Source organism: Ictalurus punctatus, chromosome 14 (assembly GCF_001660625.3).
Source record: "Ictalurus punctatus breed USDA103 chromosome 14, Coco_2.0, whole genome shotgun sequence".
NCBI lineage: Eukaryota > Metazoa > Chordata > Actinopteri > Siluriformes > Ictaluridae > Ictalurus > Ictalurus punctatus.
The window spans coordinates 11170291-11188416 of record NC_030429.2 but is presented as its reverse complement, the minus strand read 5'-3'; the positions used below and the strand labels follow the sequence as shown (position 1 = coordinate 11188416).

General features: G+C 40.7%; 1 protein-coding gene across 1 annotated transcript in view; it reads left to right on the top strand.

Moving 5' to 3' along the window:
* Positions 1-3535: 3535 nt before the first annotated feature.
* abtb2b (ankyrin repeat and BTB (POZ) domain containing 2b) overlaps positions 3536-18126 on the top strand; it is a 52798-nt gene continuing 38207 nt past the window's right edge. The window contains exon 1 of the mRNA XM_017485648.3: positions 3536-4945. Within this exon, the coding sequence (XP_017341137.1) occupies positions 4072-4945 (874 nt within the window). The 5' untranslated portion in view covers positions 3536-4071. The remainder of the gene's footprint in view (positions 4946-18126) is intronic.

The following is an 18126-nucleotide window of genomic DNA, read 5'->3' as shown; positions in this document are numbered from 1 at the left end:
TTCACACTTGCCCATTTTTCCTGCTTCCAGCACATCAACTTTGAAGAACTGACTGTTCCATTAAAATAAATAATCAACGTTATTCACTTCACGTTTCAGTGGGTTTTATATTATGGCTGATCGTATGGGATCAATGTTATGGCTGTACCTTTGAACGAAATGTCATTTCTCCTGGACCATGGTGCAACACATTACAGTGCACAAGACTACATAAAGTGCAAATACACAAGTGTGAGATGAGTGCAGGAACATGGACAGTAACTACTGAGTACTGTAGCAGTGCAGCAGCAATAAGTGCAGAAATATACTAAAAATAATCAACATAATTTAAAACATTTTAATTCACTTGAAAATATAGCATATTTTTAATGAAGCTATTTGAACTATTTGTAGTTAATATTACTGGCAGAAAAATCTTTTATGAAATTGCTATATTCGATCATGCCGTCTTCATGACATGACATGGCAGCTGAAAATCAGGTGACTTCCTTGATGATTAAACACATGCAGTCATTTCAGTTCCAGTTTCGCACACGGGTTGTGTGTTTTTCAGGAAACATTCGAGGGCTTCTCGTGCCTATGTTTGTGTTTTTCTTTGAGGTCACATTTTCTCTGTCAGACCTATACCCTCTGTAACAGCTATATTGCCAAACAAAATGCATTAAACTGAATTAACACCATTTAAACATGACAACACACCTGCATTCCACATAGACCTCCAGAAGTAGTAAACTTTTTTTTGTAAAACAGTGGAGGTGAGAGTGACTGTGATCTCATCCTTCTGTTTGATGGGACTGTGTGTGTGTGTGTGTGTGTGTGTGTATGTGTGTGTGTGTGTGTACAGTCAGTCTGCTGATGTGTAATGAATTTGATGTAACCCATAAGACATAGTGTAATGGTTGGATTGGACTACAGTGAGACCCGCCCATGCTTACTCTGGCTTTCTGGCTGTGAAATAAAAACTCACAGCTAGTTAGGGCATGCCCGTGTCAGCTGCCAGTTTTTGTTCTTCCTAGTTACAACTGGTCTGGCTCTACTTCTGTATAAAAGAAAACATGGATCCTACTTTAAATGAATCTAATACCTATGTAATTACAAATGAACTTTACATGCAAATTGAGAGTACTCTTGCGTGTCTTGACAGTTCAAAACAGGGTGCTCTCTCTCTCTCTCTCTCTCTCTCTCTCTCTCTTTCTCTCTCTCTCTTTCTCTCTCTCTTTCTCTCTCTCTATCTTTCTCTTTCTCTCTATCTTTCTCTCTCTTTCTCAATCTGATCTTTCTCTCTCTATCTTGCTCTTTCTCTCTATCTTTCTCTCTCTATCTTTCTCTCTCTCTCTCCCTCTCTTTCTCCCTCTCTTTCTCCCTCTCTCTCTCCCTCTCTTTCTCCCTCTCTCTTCTCTCTCTCTCTCTCCCTCTCTTTCTCCCTCTCTCTCTCTCTCCCTCTCTTTCTCCCTCTCTCTTTCTCTCTCTCTCCCTCTCTCTCTCTCTCTCTCTCTCTCTCTCTCTCTCTCTCTCTCTCAGGTAATTATACACGTAACATGCCAACCCAGTAAAATCAATAGTGCCACCGTGTAGTGCTACATACGCTTTCTAGTAAAAACAATGAGTACATTTTCTCATTTCATAGGAATTAAATTCTCCTCAACCTGCTACACTGAGAGAATATCCTGTTACAGCTGCCAAGATAAATGTGTGATTTTTTTTTCTTTTTCTAATGAATACGCTATGAGATTTAGAATGTGAAGAAGCCCTACATCTATTCTTCTTCTTCTTTCATGGGTGCAGCAATGTGGGAATAGCACCATTCAAATGGTATGTGTTGTAAATCTTTTCTGGATGATAAAAATACTGCAGTTTCACCAGAAATAAGTTGCCTGAAGAATCAAGAGACCAAGAGCCAGGGTATAATCAAAGGCACAAAAACAGCCTGGGAACTCTGTAGTCTAAACATTAGCTGGACATAGTCGACTTTTTATACCGATGCGTGTGTGCGTGCAGACAGTATAGATAATCCCCAAGGCTAGAATAAGAGAAAAACATCAAACATGAGGAAGGGCAAATGTACATTGTGACCCAGAAAAACATTAAGGACAGCCACAAGATCATCATGAGACCATGATTAAACAGAAATATAATGTATTTGTTAATCAAATAATTATGGAAAAACAGAAAAATAACCCACATGAGGAATAAAAGTTGATTATTTTCCCATAACTGCACATCCCAAGTGTTTTATTGCTCTTATACCACAGCAAGTTGCCACTGATTACAATTTTCTATTTATTATTGAACAATGTTATCCTTTTTTTCCCCTTTTTTTCTGCTTATAATTGTATTTAATGATGTGGAACATCCGTGAAACAAGTTAGCTCCTGTTATCACTTGCTTTTAGCAACTATAAACAGACATTTCCTCACCAGAATCTTTTCAATATCTCTTGAACTTAATAAGACAAAAAAAAAAAAAAAACACACACACACACCTTGTCATGTTACAGAGAAGCCATGAAGTGACTGTGATCTCATCCTTCTGTTTGTTTGTCTTCTGTCTTAATGATGTTCCTGTGGTGGGACTGCTATAAGGCATAAATCTTAAACAAACAGCTTCTAACAGAAAGCTTCACGATGTCAACACATACAGTATACAGAGGTTTTGTCTTTGTTAAATAAAAAGTTTTTTTTTTTTAAATGTATCATTAGCCTTAAATTATGTAGAAGTCCCTGTGAATGAGTTACTATAGAAACGATAATATATTAGAATGAGTGTATTAATATAAACCTGTGATTTTAATTATAGCCAACAGTACTCTCAGAGGGTCTGACTAATCCTACTCAAGTATTCAACAACACTGTGGTATAAATGTTATTTTATGCAGTTTTCGACATTAATATAATGGAAATGTGATTAAAGGTTTTGGACACATCTCTGCTACACATGTGTACACCATAACCTCAAGTTTTCAAAGGCATAGAGTCCTCGAAATTTCTTTTGTCACCATTCTTTTATGAATGAGCACCTTTTGTATTAATGATATACAGTATAAACAATGATGTAGACCTATGTTTAAACAAGGTTTGCAGATACCTTGAATAAGGGGATAGATATTACAACAACAACAAAAAAAACAAGCATTTCTCTACGAAACACTGTGAAATATTATATCATTTGATATCATCATCACCATCATCACCACATCATCATTTTCATCACTGATTTCAAATGAGAGTCATTTCATTTCACTTGCAGGTTATAAGATGTAGTGTAATTCAGTGCAAGCTTTTTCAGTGGTCACATTATAACTGCATGATGTGCTGTAACAAGAAATAAAGCGCGTGTATACTGTACAATGGGACCTAAAGGCATTGTAATGAACCTCTGTAATGAAGCAGTGTGTTTGCATTCAAATGAATGCGATGAGTGATAGTGGGTGAAAACGCTCGTGCTGATTTGATTAGATTACACCCAGGCGTGACTGTAAAACTTTTCCAAGAAGAAGAAGAAGAAGAAGAAGAAGAACAACAACAACAACAACAACAACAACAACGAGAAGAAGAAGAAGAGGAAGAAGAACAACAACAAAAAAAAGAAGAAGAAGAGAAAGAATACACTTGGTCTGGCTGGTGACGTATTCTAGATTCGTAATCTGATTGGTCGAGTCCCAGCTCGCGCTTTGCTCACTCAGTCTCTCTCACGCGCGTGCACTTCAGTACAGGTCAGGAGTTGGGGATGAGAGGAGGTGTGTCGCGTGTGATGAGAAATGTCACAGGTTTCTATCCTTATTTGTAATGGAGACAATGAGGACGTAAATCTTGTTTTGATTGGGTTTAAGAGTCAGGATCCTGAGACGCCACTTTCTCTGTGCGGAAAAGTAAACCGACGAGTTTGACATGTAAACAAGTAGAATAGTGCTGTTTGGTTTAGAACGTCGCTCCATTAGCACTATAAAGTCGTGTTACGTGCGACATTACTCCACTTCAACAGCGATACGCGAATGTAAGAGTTTCACGAGAACCAGTCCAACCAGCTCGGCTGAAGAGTTTTCACTGCTTTCTCTAGTTAGCGCGCGCGGCCATGGCAGGAGGGAGCAGTTCAGCCATGAAGACTTTAGAGGAGCTGACTCTGGACTCGGGCTACGGAGCCGGGGACTCGTGTAAATCTCTCAGTCTGTCCTCCTGCAGGTCCAACTCTCAGGCACTGACGAGCGCTCCGCACCGCGGCAACTGGTGGTACTTTTCTGGCTCCATGAACAGCCGGAACAACAGCTGGGATACAGTGAACACGGCCCTCAACGAGGACCCTGAGGACATCTTCTCTAAGTGCCCGCGCTTACCGGAGCTCGAGGAGTTCCCGTGGACGGAGGAGGACGTGGGGAAGGTGCTGTGCGGGGTGGCCGGGGAGAGCGCGGTGTTCTCTGGAGAGGCCGTGCGCAGGCTGTCGGTGCTGATGCGCCGCGCGCTGATCCGCATAGCTCGCGAGGCGCAGCGGCTGAGTGTCATGCACTGTCGATGCACGCGCTTCGAGGTGCAGAGCGCTATCCGGCTGGTGCTGAGCTGGGCGCTGGCGGAGCAGTGCGTGGCGGCTACGGTCCGGGCCATCTCCATGTACGACATGAGCACCGGAGAACTGATGCGCAAGGGCAAGTCGGCGCGCTGCGGCCTCACGCTGTCCGTGGGCCGCTTCTTCCGCTGGATGGTGGACACTCGCGTCTCGGTGCGCGTGCACGAGTACGCGGCGATCGGCCTGAGCGCGTGCGTCGAGGCGCTCGTGGAGGAGGTGGGCGCGCGCGTGCTGATGGCCGAGCGGCAACACGGTGCGTGCGCGGACGCCCCGGCCACAGGGGGCCGCATCACTGCCGAGGCTCTGGACGGAGTTGTTAATAATGACGCCGAACTCTGGGGGGTCCTGCAACCCTACGAACATCTCATATGTGGGAAAAACGCAAACGGTGAGCCACACTCAGCTTCACTTTATGCAAATAATAATGATGGTTAACCTGTAGATGCACTTACACCACATACAATCCCTGACCATGCCCAATCTGTTCAGCACAGTTTTTCAGTTCGCCCATGTTTCCCATCCTTCAATGGAAAGGCAACACCAATCTTCCTAAGAGTGGTGTTATAGGGACGGTGGATCATTCTCAGGACAGCAGAGATGGTACTGTGTGCTGTGTGATGCAGCATCACTTCTGGGTTAAAAGAGTCCCCCAGCTAAAAAAAAAAACCTCCATCCAAAAATAGTGTTGTGTTGAGAAACTGACAGTGATGAAGGCTAGACACAGTGTATAATAAAAACTGTAGACCTATACGGTTAGCCCAACCAATTTGATACACTTAACTAACACAACACACACTACGATCCCAGTGTCCAGAAAATGGCATTCCAGTGATGATATCCACGAGGGCTAATAAGCCTTTATTTGTCACATATGCATTACAGTACATTAAAATTCTTTCTTTGTATATCAGAGTTGACTCTGAGTGCAGGGTCAGCCGTGATACAGTACCCCAGCAGATATTGTTAAGGGCCTTGCTCAAGGGCCCATCAGTGGCAGCTTGGTGATGCCGGGGCTTGAACCCCTGACTTTCTGATCAGTAACCCAGAGCTTAAGAACAGATACCATGCTTGATCTTAGCCAAAAGACTAAGAAGAAATACATAGTGCAGCAGATGGGCTACAGTCACTAATTATATATCTACAAAGTGCACCTATATGGTAGGTGAGTATATATGTAGAAACGTATACTCCTTGTGGACGGCTTTTAAAGAATCATGAAAGGTAACCCTGCACTGATGACAGGTCTCACTCTCTTCACATAGACTTGTGCAGACTTGCTTATTTCCAGCTGTAGGTCTACTTCCCATCTCCCCACATGGCATACTGCAGTTAACATGTGTCAGTGTTTTTTTTTTTCTTTTCTTTTTTTCCCTGCATGGATTTCTCAGGCATACAATAGTGCTTTGTTTCCATCTTAGGCTACACAAGCTTACTTTGCTGTACAAGCAAAGAAAACAATCCCAGATTTTCCGTGTTAGCGTGTATATGTGAAGGTGGTTAGACCATGAGGTGAACTCAATGATGTATATTATAACATAACAAATCAGCAAGCTGGCCTGGAGTCCCTGAAGCCGCTTAGATCCTGGAAGTATTTGAGGGATTTTCGTCAGATCTTGTGCAGTAGTTTATCTCAAAGTACTTTTTGGCACATAGAGTGCAGGTCTCGCACACTTTCACATTCTGGCTACAGTCACCTTAGGTCCATCTGCAAACAGCATGCAAAAATCAATGCTTTTAGCTGGGCTTAGTCAGTAAAGTGCTGAACACACACATACACACAACTTCCATTGTGATCAATGGACATCCATTTTGCTTATCAATTGTGCTCCATAAAGTAAAGCGGAAACTTCTGGAAACAGTTTTCACATGAATCAGCACTACTGAGTCAGACTCTTCCAGGAAATGACATTCATTACATTTAAGCAGCATTCACTTCCAAAACACTCACAAGCTGTTCTGACATTGCTATTGGTTTGACCAAGGTCTTTCAGATTTTATTAATGCCGGAGATTTTTATTATACGCTGCCATGGGAACCGATTCCACTTACAGCAACGTCCTTGCTGCAGTTTTTCATTTGGATTGTTCGTTCACAAGAACGGGCACCACTCTCGTTTTCACTCCTCTCTCATGTATGTACCACATCTGGAAGTGTTTAAGACAGAACTAACTTTTCAGACTCCAGGCTCGCTGTCCCCCGCCCCCTCTCCTACTCTACCTCTTTTCTATTTACTTAAGTTTCTCCTTTTCTGGAGCACTTTGCATGAACACACAGCGTATAAAAAGGGTTCTCATGGACCAGGCTGCACCATTTCAAACTGCATCACATAGATTTTTATCTCTGCTGCGTACTCAGAGATAATTGCTCTTGATGTTTATGACAGTACTGAGTGAACAGGGCTCATCTATTGATCTACGGGTTTGAAGCAAAATATATGATTACATTATTGATATGAGAAACGCCCTATATCTTGGAGTTTTCCAGTCTTGCAGATGAAAGATTGTGAACTCCATCCCTTCTCATCTGTGGCATAAGAATGTCTGGCAGTTCTCTCGCTCCGTGGCCTGACTGAAGGAAAAACCCAGGAACTAAATATATATTTCCAGGCCTGGATTATTGTTGAATATGGCTATGTGAAAAAAAACAGCTCAGTGCACTTGTGTTTTGGACAAAGGGTCGGATTTTTTATATAGCTGCGGATCTGAGATGGCAGAGACAACGAAAGCGCCAATTTGCATGGCCAATGGCACTGTTTGCACATTTCCTGTCCAAGCCGAGCCGAGGTCCCAGCTGTGTAAGCAGCACAGGCCGCTAATGGCTGTGGAGCTGAAACAACACTGACCAAGATAGCCGCGAATTAGATTAGAGTTTTTATGTTGTGATATGCCAAATTTTAAAGCATGCTGGATTTTCTTGAATCCATTGCGCCTTACGGGAGAGTCGTTGTTTACCGTTACTCTATGAGATCATGTGTTCTTATCTCTCTGGTCTCCTCCCTTTTGATAAGCATGCACTGAGTCATTTGATGGTGTATTTAAAGACCGGGGCTTCATTCGCAGAGTGGATACATGGAGCAGCACACGTCCATCTCCAAGCATCTAAAATAGAACATCTGGACAGAGGAAAACAAAAACAGCAAGAGGTTGATTATTTTGCCAAATTTCACAACCAGAATATCTAGTTAGTCCCTTAAATTCCAAGTTTATTACTCACTTATTTGTATGTCCCACAGTGAAACTAATAGGAAAGTGTTTGTAGTAACTAGTGTGAGGAATGGATGTCTGGACCCATTCGTGAGCTCCAAGAGTTTAAGTGGTTACTGAAAGCATGAAATGTGATAGAAATATTCAAAGCAATGAAAAAAACAGATAGGAACCATCTCTGTGTCCCAAACTGGTGCATTATGGGTGTCCTGTTCCTGCATCACTATGCTTTTGTATTGCATTTTATGAATGCAGTGGATATTTTCCAGTATGCTTTTAGACATGGATAAAAATGGTAAAGCTCAGAAAATAGTGCACTGTATAGTGAAAAGACTGAGAGTTCAGCCACACTCTGGCTGTTGGTGAGATGTCTCACAGTCATGACTGCGAGCCTGTCAGAGAAAGTCCAGCTGCCTGAACATGGCCTGCACAAGCTCTTTTCAGATTCCAGCACTCCACCTATCACTATGACAACCCAGAACAGGAAGTCAGAGCCAGGGCAGAATGATAGCCAACAATGGCACACTTGAGAGTTTGAAGTCGGAGCAAATCCTAGCATGGAGAAAAGGCTATCTGTCATATTCTTTTTTTTCCCCCTCACCCATGGAAATGAGGGGCAAAAGAGGATAATGGAGGGATAATTGAGACGCTCTTTGTGTAGTTTTCCTCCAGGCTCATATTTCATAGAATAAGGCATGCAGGAGAGTGGGAATCCCAATGAACAGTAAGATGTTTGGCCACCACAAGCTACCAGACCGCACTTTGGAGTGGATTCTACAAGTCTCTGGAAGTGGACTGGATGGATGAACACATTTCTTCCAAAAGATCTTCCCTAATTGGTTGTTTAATGATGGTGGTAAGGAGCACTGTCTAAAACATCACTCCAAAATCTCCCATATGTCTTTAACTGAGTTGGGATCCTGTCACGGCAAAGGTCATAGCATATGATTTACATCCTTTTCATCCTCATCGAAAAAAATCCTCATGCCCTGTGGATGACGGCAGGTTCATCCTGGAAGAAAACACTCCAGTCAGAATATAAATATTTCCTCATAGGATGAAGATGATCAGTCAAAAGAGCTTTATATTTATTTGGCAGCGGAACCAAACTGTACCACCAAAATGTTCCTCACAGCATAACAGAGTCACTTTCATTTGTTATATGTCTGTAGGCTCCATGTGCATTCCTCTAAACTCACAACTTGGCATAAATCCACCAATAGCCTGAAAGCTTTTGTAACTTTATATGCATGCTTGGTCTTTCATAGGATCTAGGGTATAGTGCACAAATATTCCATAAAATCAGATACATGTCAGATGTACGCTGCACTAAATGGCTTACAGCTCAGGCTTTACCACATGCTTTTTTCTTATAGAATTAATGATACAGTAAAAGGCATATTAATGACCTGGGTTCAAATCTTGTACTGGCATAAATTAACCGCTCAAAACACTTAATACTTTAACAGAAGTTTATTAAAACTGTGAGCTCCATATCTGTCTAACTGCTCAGGGTTTCATCATCTCATATGTACAACATCAGTTGAAAATTATAAGTGAGTGAGTTGTTCTTCCACACTTTTTATTGGTGACTTGAACTGTCCAAATCAGCATGACTGTAGTACAGTTCTTTCCCAATCTTCAGCCATGATGTGACTAGCAACAAACAGGACATTTCATTTTTCACACTTTTGGATCCTTTGAGCATGACCCAGCAGATCCTTTCCTGTCTGCTGTTGTTAAAATGACTCCAGCACAGATGAATTATTGTCATGCGTAAGTAGCCATTTCCGACTGTAGCCCTGAACTATTCAATTGCTTGAACCGAGGGGCGCTTGCACAAAGCAGAAACAGATTGCCTAGCACAGATATCCCCAGTGTAATCGCCTCTTGCTGAGTGTTTTTATATCTGCCTTCGTCTTTTTTTGAGACATTGCAATGGTGAAATGGTGACTATTTTCATTGGTGCGATTGTGAAATAGTCTGTTTCCCAAACGTGTTCACAGAAATCATGCTGTAAGGCGACACATAGCATCTCTTCACTTTTCACACAGTCTCGAGCGTCTTTAAAATGTCCAAATAATGACTCTGTCTGTAACGCTGTCTCTCAAATTCCCCTCCAAGCTGGACTGTCAAATGCACCAGAATTACAGAAAAGCAAACACACACACACACACAAACTAAATATATAGTGCCATTTACAGCATTCAAATCCACCAAAGTACAAAGCCTCAGAGCCATAAACCATGCTGGTTTGAGGGAGATACTGGCTTCTGAAAGCAGTAATCACACGCCAAAGTCCATTTGTCTAAATGTCTTTTGTTGCATTTGCTTTTAAGATGACGAGGTTCCAAGAGACAAATGAATCTGAATGAAAGTTTAATGAAGACAGAAACACATCAGCGCATCGGCACTAAAGGCTTTTTTTTTTTTTCTAATGGGTTGGTCTTTGTTTCTCCTGTAAGTCACGTCGTCTGTGTATGGCTCTCAGTAGGAATGCCAGTGGAGAGAGCGAGATAGCCAGGAGCCTTGCTTCAGACAGCATTTCCAATTCATGTGCAGTCTGAGCACCCAGATGGAGCGCTTTACAGACAACACGACAAGATCTGCTACACTTTGGCCGTGGAACTATGTGAGATTGGAAGTTTGAGATTAATGAGTACACAGACGCTCTCATCCAGATTGTTGACTTGTGTAATAGATGTCCATATTTTTGGTCCATTAAGTCTCATAAATCAAACTGGGGGTTTTTTCCCCCCCACCCTGATTTTGTGGTTTATTGGAACAGAATACAAAGTTGCAAGTTGTGATACTTGAAAACATTTTTTTTCATGAATGTCTTGATATTTTCTTTGATAACAGACACCAAGTACCAGAACAACAGTGCCATTTGTAAAAAGCCTATGGTTTTTCTTCTTAACAGTCTATGTCAGGGGTATTGAATAAAAATTTGTACAGGTCCAGTTACATGAAATTCCTTATTTATGAAGGTCAAAATAAGAAACTAACATGACTGAATAGCAATTACAGCGATTAAGGTATGTGATGCGTAACCTTTAACGATTAGTTTCTGGCTATAAACAAGACAATCTGAAGTGCTTATATTTTGTTTCATAGCTTCATGTTTCCTCTGTTGACTAAGTGCTAGTAATGACATATGTATTTTGAATTTGATGCAGGGAAAATAAACACATACACTACATGGCCCAAAGTATGTGGACACCTGACCATCGTCACACGATACGTCTACGAACCCTAATATGCTGTCTGTAGTATACAACATAATCACAGGGTATTGGATTGATGAGAAATTGCCAGTAAAACAGTAGTATTGAATTTCAAATAACCTGTGAAAAAAGTTATACAAAAATATTTTTAAAGAGGATAAATGTGGTTTTTAATATTATTCAGCTTTAATTAAGCACAAAATTGTAATATCTAATTAGCTGCTTCTAGTCAGACTGTAATTTTAATAAAAATACTGACAATACTCGCAATATCTCAGAAAAGAGTATTGTGACATCATTTATTATGACATCAGTAGTATACTGTCATATTGCCCAGCCCTTTTACTAACATCTCATTACTCTTTCCTGAAATATCCATTTCCAGTTCCAACAATATAATAGAACAGCATGGTGTGACCGGAGTTTGCAATATCATTGCCGTCATATCGCCCACTCCCTAGTTGTGTTGATGAGGAAAACATCGCACAGATTTCAAAAGAAATGCCACAGATGTATGTGTGTGTGTGTGTGTGTGTGTGTGTGTATTTTTTCCTAGAATGGATAGAATAGATATATGAACAGCCGCAGGCTTCCAGACAGGCCATAAAATATATATTTTAATGATGTAACTTTGCGTCAGAGTCTCACACCTTGGTGGAAATTTTTGTCTGCGCTGTATTACCATTGTATGATACCGAGTTGGTGGGAAATGTCTGCAGGTGAGGCTTGTTGTGCGGAGGATTTTAGACTGGATCTACAGACAAAACAATCCGTCTACCTGAAAATACAACCAACCCAACTTTCTGTATTCGACTCATTTTCTGGCCCCCGGTCCTTCTGCTTTTGTGTTGGCAGTCCTGCATTCCCACATTCTCCTGCTTTGATGTGGAAGTCTGTGAGTAATTTGTATCTGCTCGTTTGCATTGGTGGAGTCGAGGCATGTTTTGTCTGTGCCATCAGTGGAGATGAACTGGATGGGCTGGATCTTTTTCTCCAAGTGGCCTGGAAGCGATGAGAAAGATGATCTGTTTTCAGTGGAAAGGCTTGAAATATTGGATTCTGAGAGCAGTGAAGCAGGTTCTCCCTTAAAGGCAACCTGAAATCAAAACTAATCTTTTTTTTTTTTTTTAGTTCATATTATACACAGCTCATGAGTGTCAATCAGTTAAAAGACGTAATTATATAATTAACTGCTTCTAATTTTTGTACGATGTCAATAATTGGATGGGGAAAAATGAAAAGTACAGTGAGGCTAATTGGAAAAGGTATGCAGTTATGAGAGGAATGTAGGTCTGTACAAGTACAAGGTCCGAAGGGTTGTGTGCTGTTATAGAAACATAATCCATGACACGGTGGTGTGATACGGCTCATTGCAAAGCAGGGTTACTGTTAACACACCGAAGCGGATTATTTCCCTATAACGGCATGCCTCCAAGTGTTTTATTCCTCTTACACCACAGTGATTGCACTTTTTTCATTTATTAATGAATAACACGTTACGCTTTTGAACTATTAATAGTACCTTTTAATGTTATTGAATGTCCACGAGACAAGTAAGTTCCTGTTGTCACTTACATTATAGCAGCTATAGTATAAACAGTCACTCTTAACAGCTTCTGTTTTTCTCCCTCTTTTCTAGTTAATAAGACGAAAAAGAAAAAACACCACAGAAAGGCAGGGAAACATAGTGACAGTTACAAAGCGCTGAAACTGGAGACTCCTTCTATGTCAAAGAAACATCTACGTATGGAAAACTTTCATTTGAATGATTTGACACATTGACACAGAGTCTGTTTATAATTAGGCTTAGATCATGTGGAGCGTCTACCATACAAGTTCCTGTGTATGAGCTGATGCTATAGAAACGATAACATACTAGGACAACTGCATAAATATTAACCTTTCGTTCGAATTACACTACTACTTTCACAGGTGTACTATTGTATAAACTTAACAACACAGCCTTCAAATTTGAGAATTCAACAGCACTGTGGTATATGCCATGTTTGAAATTTCTCTCCCCCAACCCCCAGCTATCGTTGAGTGAAAATGCGTTATGAGTTAGCTCAGTTTATAATGCCCACTGTTCACAACCCTAATGGATAAAAGTTAAGACCAAAGTTCAGTCCCACATTATTGCTTGCTTTTCACGCAAAAATGTCGGTTCTTGGAAGTAAAATGCACCATTTTTCTATTTATCGTTATCTTTAATAGTTCAGTGGATTTTTTTTTTTTTTCTGGATCGAGACAACATCTTTTCAAAATCTGTGCCGATTGAACCTTCCATTAACATCCCATTTATATTGATTCATTATTGAACAATACAAACGTCTGAATAAAGCTTCAGCCTTATAGCTGACCTCTGACCCCTTGGCGCATGCGGTTGCACAGTAAGGAGTCTGCCAGGTAGTCTTATTGTTAATCGCAGCACCTGTTGTGAGGTCTCCACCTGAGTTTAGACTTGAGCTCCGGCGCCGAAGATAACTGTCTAAGTGTAGCACGTCTGCAACCGCCAGCAATTACTATGCGCTCTGAAGATGGAATGCACATGTGGCAAGGACATGTGCTTAGTATAAACATGGCCTGAACAGTTATTCTAAGAGCTCAAGCCTAATCTGTCTAGCGTGCTTTCATTTTGAAGGAAGGATATTTACTATAATTCATGGTGTCATTAAACCTTTCCTAATTCACAGAGAACAATAAGAGGTTTTGATGAGTCCTTTCTCTCTTTCACAGAGACTGCTGATACAGATCTAGTTTATTGTTATGCAAGTCATGTGTGTTTTGTGTATGGATTGCTTTGTTCTCTGCCCGAAGGCCAATTGGTCAAGGGGGTCGGGGACGGAGACGTGTGACTGGACACTTTTGTCCTCAGTGAGGAGAACATACTGTCTTTGTGGCTAGATCCATTTGCAAGCCGTTACATCTGCCCTGTCGCTCATAATAGGGGTGTAGGCTTAATAGTAGCCATCTGTAAGTGAAGCTCGGACAGAGACAAAGCCGCCATTATGATCTCGCCTTAATTAACTCATTAAAGAAAAGCAACACTTTATAAGTGAATCAAGCTGTGATTTGGTTACTTATTCACACTTTGGCTTGCTGCGGGTGACACAGCAGTTTGTTATGGGTGTTGACTTGGCTTAGTAAAGGGGAGAACTACACAGGAAATATTCCAGACAGCCGTGATACGCAATCGGGTAAATAAAAAGAGCCTCCAAGGTTTATGGCTTTCTTATTGCATATCACAGAAGTCTGTATGAAATTCTGTACATATAAACACAAATGTTATGTTTTAAAGTGAGGAATAAAACAGAATGAGGCGTGCTGTGATAGGAAAACAATCAACAGTAACATTAAATTCCATTATCCCCCGAAGTTTATTATTTTCCAATAAATGCATTTTATATCACAGCGATTTCTCAATTCTATGGGGAAACGCTCATTTTTTTCGTTATTGAAAAACGGCATGCTGTACTTTTTTTTCTTCTTATAGTTACATTTAATGTGTCAGACTTCTGTGAAAGTTAGCACTTATATTCACTTATTATATCAGCTAGAAACAGTCGGGCTACAACTAACGATTATTTTCATAATGGATTAGTTGGGCGATTATTTTTTATCGGATGGCGGGGGCAATCTTCCAGTACCATTTATTTATTTATTTAAAATAAAATCCACAAACTGAGTGTTACAAATATAAACTTAAGACTAAAACTTTACACAACTGTTTGTCAATATATAATATTATTTAAACAGTTTTCAAACTTTCCTACGGACCCCCTGCAATTACACCACTGACCACTAGGCGTCCGCGGAAACACCGCACTAGACTCTAGAGTACGTGGAGCACAGTGTAAGTGTATAGTACGTCATTTGGGACTAAACTTTAGTATTTACTCTTCGAAGCATGTTTTTGGAACAGAAGTAACGTAATGAGGAAATGTACCTCGTGCAGACCGACTAATCTATAATAAGATTTGTTGAAAATGATTTTCATAATCGATTATTATCGATTTTATCGATTAGTTGTTGCAGCTCTAATAAACAGTCATTTCCCCAAAAGCCTCTCTTTTTCACTTCCTCTTGAAGTTAAGATGACCGTAAAATATAGCCTGTTATGTTACAGAGAAACCAGAAAGCACAAAGTCCTCTGCCCTGAAAACTTTCTCATGGAAGAAATCATAACGGCCTGACACTGGAGACTCCTTCAAAAAATGCTAAACAAAGATCTCCTCACTGTAAACTTCACCAAACCAACAGTTACACACATTTTAGCAAGTTATGTGGAGTGTCCTCCATGCACGTCCCTGTACTAAAGTTGTTACTATAGCCACAATAACATATTAGACCAAGAACATTAATATAAACTTATGATTTTACTTGTAGTTGGTACTAATGTCCAATCCATGCTGTAATAGAAAATTAATCAATACCATCTGACCAATCAGAATTCAACAGTGTTCTGGTATAACCTATAATTTAAACTAATAGGACAGGTAAAATGTTAATGTGGAATTTTATAATCCCTGAGGTTTCTTTGTCACTCAGAAGGAACTGTGGAAGAGTCTGCGTATAAAAGAGCGTTCCAGGTGAAAAACCACTGTGTGCGTAGTGATGATGGACTCACCGATGGTTCCTGAGAGTTTAATGGGTTACTTCTGTTACTTCCATCGGTATAAAGTCATTTCAGAAATCAAATATTTAAATTAGGTAGATACTTCCTTATGATAAAGCACTGTGATTTAGATCATTTGAGATTTATCGTGTCATTTCCTCATTTTCATGTGATACTAACTGGTTTACTCCACGCCACTGTGTTCACTAACATTTATAGGCTGGTTTAATGGAAAAACAGTTTGGCTCTCAAGTGTTTAACAGGGAATAGTTTCAGCAGGTATATAATCGTTCTCCAGCACCTACAGTACAAAATGTCAGCTCATAAATAACACTAATCTAGGCATGACCAGACCAGAACCCTGTGGGTCACCTATATGTGAATTGTTTTCCCAGCACCTGCTGTGCAGTTTAACACTATGACACTGTGCACTGTTTATCCCTTTTTTAACGATTCAAGTAACAATTACACCAGGTGAAGAGGCATTGTTACAGAGGCATTTTAACTGTATTAATTATACTCATTTTCTAATTATCACTCATATACTCATATCTAATTATCACACCTAGCCTTCAGTTCTTTCCACCGTGGAAATGACTGTGGTAGCATTAACTCCTGAATGTGGTTTACTCTTTCGTCGTGCAGGTGCTCGTATATTATTATTTTCTCTGGGCACGATCATGATCTCAGTCCTTCGCCATGTGTTTTATTCGTCTGTGTCTCTCACACACAAAAACAGTGGTTAAGTCTGAGAAAAGCCTTTCTACTAAGCATTTCTCATCCTGGTTAAACTCCATGGAGCATAGAAGTGTTGCCAAACCTCAGCCTCTGTCCGTATACGAGTCTTGAATTGCCATCATCTCGGAGAGCAAGGCTTTAACAGCTGAACGGCCAATTTGGATCGTCTCTGTCGGGATCGACATCATTTAGGAGACTTCTCATAGCAATTGATCAAACTTTTTACAAGGCGTGGACTGCAGTCATTGCTGTGAATAGACACGCTTGAGTCTTACTATGGGTTCAATAGTCTTGGAGACACAGTGCAGTGATAGATTGAGCTGTGAAAATCAGATTGTTTCTTCCACAAAGGGGAAATGAATTAGCACCATTCTCATGTAGCAGTCTGAATCAGTGCCACCTCCTTGTTTGGGAGTAGCAACAGCAGTTTTGTAATCTACACCCCGGGTTAACAGATTAAAATTGATGAGTGCAATGGTGTATTGAGATTTGTAACTAGGACAAAGTATCCAGAGGCGTCTCTCCTGGCCTGAAACACACATCCGAATGTTTCCCTCCGTGAGTGTACCGGAGCTCTTGGTTAGTGGTCCGTGGACGGAGTGACCACAAGGAGACTTTAACTCGTGGGAAAGCAGAGACAAGAAGAACTTTTAGAGCATTTTTCTGAAGGAAAATGATTTGGGAAGCAATCATTCAACAGTGAAGCAGAAAAAATAAACTGGCTCATTTTTCTCTGAAGCCCAAGTTGAGAATGCCTGAGGATAATTCTCATGCATTCACAGATATTGTACCAGCTAGTGTATTCCTTCATGTCCCTACGCTGTCAGTCTGGCTGTCAGAATACCCACCACCTTCCGAAATAGCTAGTGAGAGAAAAACAATTATCACCTCCCTATGCTCGAAATTCAACGGAGGAAAGCATGACGCACATGGGACGCTGAAACTTGCTCATACTTTCACACTGCTTCATTATCACTGTATACTCGATGGACTAAAATAAGGTTCTTCCACACAAATGCTAAACTGATTCATTACGAGAATTATTTTGAGCATAAAATAGGATGACTTTGGGACCCCATTCTTGTAAAAATAAAAAAAAAAAAACCACATCGCAGAATGTAAAGGAGTAAGCACACAAGCAGACATGGTTATGCAGGAAAGTTGCTAGACTTCCCATGAGATTCCTCTGTTATTTGAAAGTCAGTAGGCACTAGGCTGTGCTCGTGGTTCTGTGGAGAAGTCTGGTGTTTATTTAAGAGCGGCGAGGCTACGGCTAATGGGAGGGTGTCTGGCTATGCTGTTCTGAAAGGACACTGGCAGGGGAATGAAGACAAATTTGACCCAGGGAGCTGGCCATGTGCACAGGAGCTGGTGGTGGGGCTAATGGATGGATGTCCACCCCGACCCCATTTTTAGACTTGTTTGGGTGTTGGTCTGAAAACCATAGGTCGAATCACATGTAGTAGTTGCTCTGTGGTCAGGGAAGTAGCAACACCTTGGAGTGATTAGCTATTCAAAGATTTTACTCTTTTATTTTCATAAAAAATGAAAGTTAAGTAAGTATCTTCAGAGAGAATCTTAGTATTATGCAGTAGCAATCGGTCAGTCATTATTTAGTCTTTATTACATGCTTTTGCCTGAGAAACAACCAAAACAATTGACCTTTTCTTCACCCTGCACTGGTCAGGAAATGCCTACATTACAATCATCTAAAACTGTCTAAAAGTCTCAGGATTTCACAGGCCTGTGTGCCTCCTTAATGCTTGCTTTTTGAGTTTTGTAGGAG